General features: G+C 45.1%; 1 protein-coding gene across 1 annotated transcript in view; it reads right to left on the reverse strand.

The window, feature by feature from the left end:
- Positions 1 to 9822, reverse strand: part of LOC123738373 (serine/threonine-protein kinase/endoribonuclease IRE1) — a 15612-nt gene extending 5790 nt beyond the window's left edge. The window contains exons 1-7 of the mRNA XM_045713440.1: positions 9693 to 9822; positions 8949 to 9008; positions 7669 to 7870; positions 6981 to 7059; positions 6049 to 6199; positions 4442 to 4566; positions 3592 to 3786 (exon numbers count right to left, since the gene is read on the reverse strand). Coding sequence (XP_045569396.1) covers positions 3592 to 3786; positions 4442 to 4566; positions 6049 to 6199; positions 6981 to 7059; positions 7669 to 7870; positions 8949 to 9008; positions 9693 to 9789 — 909 coding nt within the window. The 5' untranslated portion in view covers positions 9790 to 9822. The remainder of the gene's footprint in view (positions 1 to 3591; positions 3787 to 4441; positions 4567 to 6048; positions 6200 to 6980; positions 7060 to 7668; positions 7871 to 8948; positions 9009 to 9692) is intronic.
- Between the last annotated feature and the right edge of the window lie 1568 nt (positions 9823 to 11390).

Here is an 11390-nt window from a genome sequence, read left to right on the forward strand (position 1 = left end):
GCGTGGCCACGCAGTCGTGGGTGAGAAGGGAGTACAGCAGGAAGCCCGTCAGGAAGTCCAGGATCCAGTTGCAGAGGGAGGTGTTTAGTCACAGGGTCCTTAGCTTTGTGATGAGGCACTATGGTGTTGAACGCTGAGCTGTAGTCAATGAATAGCATTCTCACATAGATGTTCCTTTTGTCCAGGTGGGAAAGGGCAGTGTGGAGTGCAATAGAGATTGCGTAATCTGTCTAGGGTTTCTGAGATGATGGTGTTGATGTGAGCCATGACCAGCCTTTCAAAGCACTTCATGGCTACAGACGTGATTGCTACAGGGTGGTAGTCATTTAAGCAAGGTTACATTGGCGTTCTTGAGCACAGGGACTATAGTGGTCCGTATGAAGCATGTTGGTATTACAGACTTGGTCAGGGAGACGTTGAAAATGTCAGTGAAGACACTTGACAGTTGATCAGTGTGTGCTCTGAGTATGCGTCCTGGTAATCCGTCTGACCCTGGCGTCCTTGTGAATGTTGACCTGTTTAAAGGTCTTACTCACATCGGCTATGGAGAGCATGATCACACAGTTGTCCTGAACAGCTGGTGCCCTCATGCATGGTTCAGCGTTGCTTGCCTCAAAGCAAGCAAAGAAAGAAGGCATTTAGCTCGTCTGATAGGCTCGCGTCACTGGGCAGCTCGCAGCTGGGTTTCCCTTCGTAATCTGTAATAGTTTGCAGAGCCCTGCCACATCCGACGTGCATCAGAGCCGATGTAGTAGGATTCAACCTTAGTCCTGTATTGACACTTTGCCTGTTTGATGGTTCGTCTGAGGGCATAGAGGGATTCATTATAAGCGTCCGGTTTAGTGTCGCGCTCCTTGAAAGCAGCAACTCTAGCCTTTAGCTCAATGCAGATGTTGCCTGTAATCCATGGCTTCCGGTTTGGATATGTACGTACGGACACTGTGGGGACGACGTCATCGATACACTTATTGATGAAGCCAGTGACTGATAAGGTATAGTCCTTAACACCATCGGACATGCTGGTAGAAATTGGGTAAAACGGATGTAAATGTCCCTCGATTTAAGTCCCCGGGCCACTAGGGTGAGCATTCTGTTGTTTGCTTCGGGCCTTATACAGCTCGTTGAATGACCACCATCTAAATGAATTACCATTATCTAGATTAATTACCATCATCTAAATGAATTACCACCATCTAAATGAATAACCACCATCTAGATGAATTACCACCATCTAAATGAATTACCACCATCTAATCTAAATGAATTACCACCATCTAAATAAATTACCACCATCTCATCTAAATGAATTACCACCATCTCATCTAAATGAATTACCACCATCTAAATGAATTACCACCATCTCATCTAAATGAATTACCACCACCTAAATGAATTACCACCATCTAAATGAATTACCATCATCTAGATGAATTACCATCATCTAGATGAATTACCACCACCTAAATGAATTACCACCACCTACATTTACATTTACATTTACATTTGAGTCATTTAGCAGACTAGATGAATTACCACCATCTAAATGAATTACCACCATCTCATCTAAATGAATTACCACCATCTAAATGAATTACCACCATCTAAATGAATTACCACCATCTAAATGAATTACCACCATCTAAATGAATTACCACCATCTAGATGAATTACCACCATCTAGATGAATTACCACCATCTAAATGAATTACCACCATTTAAATGAATTACCACCATCTAGATGAATTACCACCATCTAAATGAATTACCACCATCTAAATGAATTACCACCATCTCATCTAGATGAATTACCACCATCTAGATGAATTACCACCATCTAAATGAATAACCACCATCTAAATGAATTACCACCATCTAAATGAATTACCACCATCTAAATGAATTACCACCATCTAGATGAATTACCACCATCTAAATGTATTACCACCATCTAAATGAATTACCACCATCTAGATGAATTACCACCACCTTGATGAATTACCACCATCTCATCTAGATGAATTACCACCATCTAGATGAATTACCACCATCTAGATGAATTACCACCATCTAAATGAATTACCACCATCTAAATGAATTACCACCATCTAGATGAATTACCACCATCTAGATGAATTACCACCATCTCATCTAGATGAATTACCACCATCTAGATGAATTACCACCATCTAGATGAATTACCACCATCTAAATGAATTACCACCATCTAAATGAATTACCACCATCTAAATGAATTACCACCATCTCATCTAAATGAATTACCACCATCTAGATGAATTACCACCATCTAAATGAATTACCACCATCTAAATGAATTACCACCATCTAAATGAATTACCACCATCTAAATGAATTACCACCATCTCATCTAGATGAATTACCACCATCTAGATGAATTACCACCATCTAAATGAATAACCACCATCTAAATGAATAACCACCATCTAAATGAATTACCACCATCTAAATGAATTACCACCATCTAGATGAATTACCACCATCTAAATGAATTACCACCATCTAGATGAATTACCACCATCTAGATGAATTACCACCACCTAGATGAATTACCACCATCTAAATTAATTACCACCATCTAGATGAATTACCACCATCTAGATGAATTACCACCATCTAAATTAATTACCACCATCTAAATGAATTACCACCATCTAGATGAATTAGCACCATCTCATCTAGATGAATTCCACCATCTAGATGAATTACCACCATCTCATCTAGATGAATTACCACCATCTAGATGAATTACCACCATCTAGATGAATTACCACCATCTAAATGAATAACCACCATCTAAATGAATTACCACCATCTAAATGAATTACCACCATCTAGATGAATTACCACCATCTAGATGAATTACCACCATCTAAATGAATAACCACCATCTAAATGAATAACCATCATCTAAATGAATTACCACCATCTAGATGAATTACCACCATCTAAATGAATTACCACCATCTAGATGAATTACCACCACCTAGATGAATTACCACCACCTAGATGAATTACCACCATCCCATCCAGATGAATTACCACCATCCCATCTAGATGAATTACCACCATCTCATCTAGATGAATTACCACCATCTAGATGAATTACCACCATCTCATCTAAATGAATTACCATCATCTAGATGAATTACCACCATCTAGATGAATTACCAACATCTAAATGAATAACCACCATCTAAATGAATTACCACCATCTAGATGAATTACCACCATCTAAATGAATTACCACCACCTAAATGAATTACCACCATCTAAATGAATTACCACCATCTAAATGAATTACCACCATCTAAATGAATTACCACCATCTAGATGAATTACCACCATCTAGATGAATTACCACCATCTAAATGAATTACCACCATTTAAATGAATTACCACCATCTAGATGAATTACCACCATCTAAATGAATTACCATCATCTAAATGAATTACCACCATCTAAATGAATTACCACCATCTTGATGAATTACCACCACCTAGATGAATTACCACCACCTAGATGAATTACCATCATCTCATCTACATACTAACCTGTGGATAAGTCAGAGCGAAGGCAAGCCATCCTCCCAGCAGTAGAGACAGTATCACCACGGTAACAGGGTCCTGGTATATATAGTCGGGCAGGACAGAGGACAACCCTGATCTTGATCCCGCTCGGGTCCTTCTGCTTCCGCTGGGACCCGAACCACCAGGACCCCCTTCAACACCATGACCTACTGACTGGAACTAAAGAGGAGGGGAGGAGGGGGGGTACAGGGTGAGAGGTCAGGGGTCACCACCAGGACCCCCTCCACCACCATGACCTACTGACTGGAACTAAAGAGGAGGGGAGGAGGGGGGTGAGAGGTCAGGGGTCACCACCAGGACCCACTCCACCACCATGACCTACTGACTGGAACTAAAGAGGAGGGGAGGAGGGGGTGAGGGGTCAGGGGTCACCACCAGGACCCCCTCCACCACCATGACCTACTGACTGGAACTAAAGAGGAGGGGAGGAGGGGGGTGAGAGGTCAGGGGTCACCACCAGGACCCCCTCCACCACCATGACCTACTGACTGGAACTAAAGAGGAGGGGAGGAGGGGGGTGAGAGGTCAGGGGTCACCACCAGGACCCCCTCCACCACCATGACCTACTGACTGGAACTAAAGAGGAGGGGAGGAGGGGGGGTGAGAGGTCAGGGGTCACCACCAGGACCCCCTACACCACCATGACCTACTGACTGGAACTAAAGAGGAGGGGAGGAGGGGGGTGAGGGTGAGAGGTCAGGGGTTATAGGTCAACGGTAAGGGGGTTGTAACTCACAAGATGGTCTGTATGTGAGTGGGGGTTCAGGTTAAAGGTCAGGGGTTATAGGTCAAAGGTCAGGGGGTTGTAACTCACAGGATGGTCTGTGTAGCGTTTGTTCTGAGACCGGGTCGGGATAACGGCGTCACCGGAACGCTGCAGGTTTACCGGGAAGTCTCTCAACATGGTGGTGTGGGCTACCGGGGGTAACTCGTGATGTCCTGATGAGAGACACACACACACACACACACACACACACACACACACACACACACACACACACACACACACACACACACACACACACACACACACACACACACACACGACATTAAAGATGACATCAGTGTCCGGTGTGTTGGTGCAGCCTGGCGGGTAGTTACTTACTGGTTGTTCAGTGTGTTGGTGGAGCCTGGCGGGTAGTTACTTACTGGTTGTTCAGTGTGTTGGTGCAGCCTGGCGGGTAGTTACCTACTGGTTGTTCAGTGTGTTGGTGGAGCCTGGCGGGTAGTTACCTACTGGTTGTTCAGTGTGTTGGTGGAGCCTGGCGGGTAGTTACCTACTGGTTGTTCAGTGTGTTGGTGGAGCCTGGTGGGTAGTTACCTACTGGTTGTTCAGTGTGTTGGTGGAGCCTGGCGGGTAGTTACTTACTGGTTGTTCAGTGTGTTGGTGCAGCCTGGCGGGTAGTTACCTACTGGTTGTTCAGTGTGTTGGTGGAGCCTGGCGGGTAGTTACCTACTGGTTGTTCAGTGTGTTGGTGGAGCCTGGCGGGTAGTTACCTACTGGTTGTTCAGTGTGTTGGTGCAGCCTGGCGGGTAGTTACCTACTGGTTGTTCAGTGTGTTGGTGGAGCCTGGCGGGTAGTTACCTACTGGTTGTTCAGTGTGTTGGTGGAGCCTGGCGGGTAGTTACCTACTGGTTGTTCAGTGTGTTGGTGCAGCCTGGCGGGTAGTTACCTACTGGTTGTTCAGTGTGTTGGTGGAGCCTGGCGGGTAGTTACCTACTGGTTGTTCAGTGTGTTGGTGGAGCCTGGCGGGTAGTTACCTACTGGTTGTTCAGTGTGTTGGTGGAGCCTGGCGGGTAGTTACCCACTGGTTGTTCAGTGTGTTGGTGGAGCCTGGCGGGTAGTTACCTACTGGTTGTTCAGTGTGTTGGTGGAGCCTGGCGGGTAGTTACCTACTGGTTGTTCAGTGTGTTGGTGCAGCCTGGCGGGTAGTTACCTACTGGTTGTTCAGTGTGTTGGTGGAGCCTGGCGGGTAGTTACCTACTGGTTGTTCAGTGTGTTGGTGGAGCCTGGCGGGTAGTTACCTACTGGTTGTTCAGTGTGTTGGTGGAGCCTGGCGGGTAGTTACCTACTGGTTGTTCAGTGTGTTGGTGGAGCCTGGCGGGTAGTTACCCACTGGTTGTTCAGTATGTTGGTGGAGCCTGGCGGGTAGTTACCTACTGGTTGTTCAGTGTGTTGGTGGAGCCTGGGGGGTAGTTACCTACTGGTTGTTCAGTGTGTTGGTGGAGCCCGGCGGGTAGTTACCCACTGGTTGTTCAGTGTGTTGGTGGAGCCTGGCGGGTAGTTACCTACTGGTTGTTCAGTGTGTTGGTGGAGCCTGGCGGGTAGTTACCTACTGGTTGTTCAGTGTGTTGGTGGAGCCTGGCGGGTAGTTACCTACTGGTTGTTCAGTGTGTTGGTGGAGCCTGGCGGGTAGTTACCTATGAGCAGCCACTGGTTGTTCAGTGTGTTGGTAGATCCTGGCGGGTATCGTATGTCGGTAGACGGGATGATCTCACACTCTCCCTTCTCTCTGACCGTCACCTCCTCGGTCTCCGGTCCCTCGATACGCGCCAGCGTTAAGCCCCGCGGCTGCCGTGGCAACACGTCAATCAATACGTCAGAGAAATCAGCCAATCAAATTCAGAGAGAAAAGTTCCTAACAAGGTGTGTATGATGACATCACAGTACTGAGACTAAAACACATGCTGATTGGCTGCTGTGTGTCGTGCTGACATGCTGATTGGCTGCTGTGTGTCGTGTAGACATGCTGATTGGCTGCTGTGTGTCGTGTAGACATGCTGATTGGCTGCTGTGTGTCGTGTAGACATGCTGATTGGCTGCTGTGTGTTGTGTAGACACTGAGTGTACAAAACATTTGGGACACCTTCCTAACAACCTCAATTCGTAAGGGAATGGCCTCTACTAGAAAGCGTTCCACAGGGATGCTGGCCCCATGTTGACCTCAAATGCTTTCCCACAGTTGTGTCCAGTAGGCTGGATGTCCTTTTGGGTGGTGGACCCATTCTTGATACACACGGGGAAACTGTTGAGCGTGTAAAAACCCAGCAGCGTTGCAGTGAACACTCAAACTGCTGCGCAATGGCACTTATTACCATACCCCCCGTTCAAAGGGGCTTAAATCTTTGTCTTCACCCTCTGAATGGCACACATACACTATCCATGTCTCCACCCCTTTCATCTACACTGATCGAAGTGGATTTAATAACAAGTGACATCAATAAGGGAAATCATATCTTTTCATCTGGTCAGTCTGTCATAAAAAAAAAGAACAGGTGTTCTAATTGTTTTGTCCACTGAGAGTGTTTTTTTTTTTTTTTTTTGGGTGCTGTTGATTGACAGCTGTACTGACCACTAGAGAGACTCCGTCGTGAACCAGGGAGGTGGAGGCGTAAAGATGAGAGTCCAGCTTCCCTACATACAGAGTGGGCCTAAAAAAACACAACACAAATGACAAAGAATGGCGGTAAAAAGCTTTTGAAACACCTTGAATTACATTGTAATGCTGCAACCCATTAAGAAAATGACTGTAAAAAACTGTTAAAATCCCCGTGGATTGATGAGGAATTGAAAAACATTGTATGGTTGTAGAGGGACGAGGTAAAAAGGAATGTCAAATAAGTCCGGCTGCACAACCGATTGGCAAAACGTACTGCAAATTGAGAAATCACGTGACTAAACTGAATCAAAAGAAGAAGAAACTACACTATGAAACAAAGATAAATGACATAGAGAATGATAGTAAAAAAAGTTTGGAGGACCTTAAAATGGCATTCTGGGGGGGGGGAGGCTAACAGAACACAGAGGGTGTTCTTTAATGGAAGAATCTCCAATATAATCCAGCTAGAATCAGGAGTTCCCCAGGGCAGCTGTTTAGGCTTCTACCCTTTTTTCAATTTTTACTAACGACATGTCAGTTATAATGCCAGGGTGTCCATTTATGCATTATCGATCATAGTCTGCTGCTGGAAAAACGTGTGTGTGTGTGTGTGTGTGTGTGTGTGTGTGTGTGTGTGTGTGTGTGTATATATATCTCTTACACCAGCTGTGTGTGTGTGCTGGCCTGCTCCGTGACAAACTGGTAGCTCCACTTCATGGTGTGCGTGTCGTGGGACGAGAAGGTGAGGTAACGCAGCGTCTCCATGGCAACTGACAGGTGAGGGGCGTGTCTCAGAGAGTCCTGGCTGTACAGGTACACACCCACCACAGGTGACCCATAGTTTTGCATCCACAGGACATCACCTGGCAGAGAGGACAGGAGAGGAGGAGAGGAGGGGTTAGAGACATAGAGAAAGGAGGAAAGGGGAGAGGAGAGGAGAGGAGAGGAGAGGAGAGAGGAGAGGGAGAGGAGAGGAGAGGAGAGGAGAGGAGAGGAGAGGAGAGGAGAGGAGAGGAGAGGAGAGGAGAGGAGAGGAGAGGAGAGGAGAGTTAGAGACAGAGAGAAAGGAGGAGGAGAGGAGAGGGGGGTTAGAGACAGAGAGAAAGGAGGAGAGGAGAAGAGAGGTCAGGAGAGGAGAGGGGAGAGGAGGGTTAGAGACAGAGAGAAAGGAGGAGGAGAGGAGAGGAGGGTTAGAGACAGAGAGAAAGGAGGAGGAGAGGAGAGGAGGGTTAAAGACAGAGAGAAAGGAGGAAAGGGGAGAGGGGATAGAGACAGAGAGAAAGGAGGAGGAGAGGAGAGGGGGTTAGAGACAGAGAGAAAAGAGGAGGAGAGGAGAGGGGAGAGGAGAAGAGAGGACAGGAGAGGAGAGGGGAGAGGAGGGTTAGAGACAGAGAGAAAGGAGGAGAGGAGAGGAGGGTTAGAGACAGAGAGAAAGGAGGAGGAGAGGAGAGGAGGGTTAAAGACAGAGAGAAAGGAGAAAAGGGGAGAGGGGAGAGGAGAGGAGGGTTAGAGACAGGAGGAGAGGGGAGAGGAGAAGAGGAGAGGAGAGGGGAGAGGAGGGTTAGAGAGAGAGAAAGGAGGGGAGAGAAGAAGAGGAGAGGACAGGAGAGGACAGGAGAGGAGAGGAGGGTTAGAGACAGGAGGAGAGGGGAGAGGAGGGTTAGGGAAAGGAGGAGAGGGGAGAGGAGGGTTAGAGACAGGAGGAGAGGGGAGAAGAGGGTTAGGGAAAGAGAGAAAGAGAGAAAGGAGGAGAGGAGAAGAGGAGAGGAGGAGAGGAAAAGATGGAAATAATAAATAATAACCAAATAACATACATAAAACTAGTCTAGGTTTATTGTAGCAGGTGTTTATTGTAGCAGGTCAGTGTAGGTTAGAACAATAATTACCTGTCTGGTAGTGGTTGGGGGGGAACACAGTAATGTACCCGACCGTAAAACGTACCTGACTCTCTGTCTACGGTCACCACCAACCCATCACCACTGGAGACGAGATGGGCCATCTCTGTAGAAACAACTGTATTATCGCACTGTGCAGAACTAGATAAGTACATCACAGTATAATGGTGTGTACCTACTGTAGTACATCATATTATCATTGTGACCTACTGTAGTACATCATAGTATAATGGTGTGTACCTACTGTAGTACATCATACATTATAGTATAATGGTGTGTACCTACTGTAGTACATCATACATTATAGTATAATGGTGTGTACCTACTGTAGTACATTATATTATCATTGTGTACCTACTGCAGTACATCATAGTATAATGGTGTGCACCTACTGTAGTACATCACAGTATAATGGTGTACCTACTGTAGTACATCACAGTATAATGGTATACCTACTGTAGTACATCACAGTATAATGGTGTGTACCTACTGTAGTACATCATAGTATAATGGTGTGTACCTACTGTAGTACATCATAGTATAATGGTGTATACCTACTGTAGTACATTATATTATCATTGTGTACCTACTGTAGTACATCATAGTATAATGGTGTGTACCTACTGTAGTACATTATATTATCATTGTGTACCTACTGTAGTACATTATATTATCATTGTGTACCTACTGTAGTACATTATATTATCATTGTGTACCTAATGTAGTACATCATAGTATAATGGTGTATACCTACTGTAGTATATTATATTATCATTGTGTGTGTACGTACTGTAGTCGTGTTTCTCATCGTACGGCGGGGCAGAGTAGTCGTTGTACGTGGCGTTCCACCTCAGCTCCTGTGTCTTCGTATCATACATCGTTATCATGTACTCTGGAATAGAAATGAGTAGAGTACCGTAAAGTAGAGTAGAGCTGAGGACAGTAGAGTAGAGTAGAACTGAGTAGAGTAGAACTGAGTAGAACTAGTAGAATAGAGAAGAGTAGAACTGAGCAAAGTAGAACTGAGTAGAGTAGAACTGAGTAGAGTAGAACTGAGTAGAGTAGAACTGAGTAGAGTAGAACTGAGTAAGGTAGAAGAGAGTAGAACTAGTAGAATAGAGTAAAACAGAGTAGCGTAGAACTGAGTAGAGAAGAGTAGAACTGAGTAAAGTAGAACTGAGCAGAGTAGAGTAGAACAGAGTAGAACTAGTAGAATAGAGTAGAACTGAGTAGAGTAGAACTGAGTAGAATAGAGTAGAGTAGAACTTAGTAGAGTAGAAGAGAGTAGAACTAGTAGAATAGAGTAGAGTAAAACAGAGTAGCGTAGAACTGAGTAGAGTAGAGTAGAACTGAGTAAAGTAGAACTGAGCAGAGTAGAGTAGAACAGAGTAGAGTAGAACTGAGTAGAGTAGAACTGAGTAGGGTAGAGTAGAACTGAGTAGAGAAGAACTGAGTAGAGTAGGAGTAGAACTGAGTAGAGTAGAACTGAGTAGAGTAGAGTAGAACTGAATAGAGGAGAACAGGGTAGAGTAGAACTGAGTAGAGTAGAACTGAGTAGGGTAGAGTAGAACTGAGTAGAGTAGAACTAAGTACAGTAGAGTAGAACTGAGTAGGGTAGAACTGAGTAGAGTAGAACTGAGTAGAGTAGAACTGAGTAGGGTAGAGTAGAACTGAGTAGAGGAGAACAGAGTAGAGGAGAACAGAGTAGAGTAGAACTGAGTAGAGTAGAGTAGAGTAGAACTGAGTAGAGTGGAACTGGAGTAGAGTGAGAACTGAGTACAGCAGAGTAGAACTGAGTAGCGTAGAGAACTGAGTAGAGTAGAACTGAGTAGAGTAGAACTGAGTAGGGTGAGTAGAACTGAGTAGAGGAGAACAGAGTAGAGGAGAACAGAGTAGAGTAGAACTGAGTAGAGTAGAGTAGAGTAGAACTGAGTAGCATAGAACTGAGTAGAGTAGAACTGAGTAGAGTAGAACTGAGTAGGGTAGAGTAGAACTGAGTAGAGGAGAACAGAGTAGAGGAGAACAGAGTAGAGTAGAACTGAGTAGAGTAGAACTGAGTAGGGTAGAGTAGAACTGAGTAGAGGAGAACAGAGTAGAGTAGAACTGAGTACAGTAGAGTAGAACTGATGAGAGGAGAACAGAGTAGAGTAGAACTGAGTAGAGTAGAGTAGAGTAGAGTAGAACTGAGTAGAGTAGAACTGAGTAGAGTAGAACTGAGTAGAGTAGAGTAGAACTGAGTAGCGTAGAACTGAGTAGAGTAGAACTGAGTAGAGTAGAACTGAGTAGAGTAGAGTAGAACTGAGTAGAGTAGAACTGAGTAGAGTAGAACTGAGTAGAGGAGAAATGAGTAGAGGAGAACTGAGTAGAGGAGAACAGAGTGGAGGAGAACAGAGCAGAACTGAGTAGAGTAGAACTGAGTAGAGTAGAACAGAGTAGAGGAAAACTGAGTAGAGGAAAACTGAGTAGAGGAAAACTGAGTAGGGTAGTG

This window comes from Salmo salar, unplaced genomic scaffold, assembly GCF_905237065.1.
Source record: "Salmo salar unplaced genomic scaffold, Ssal_v3.1, whole genome shotgun sequence".
NCBI classification, from domain to species: Eukaryota; Metazoa; Chordata; class Actinopteri; order Salmoniformes; family Salmonidae; genus Salmo; species Salmo salar.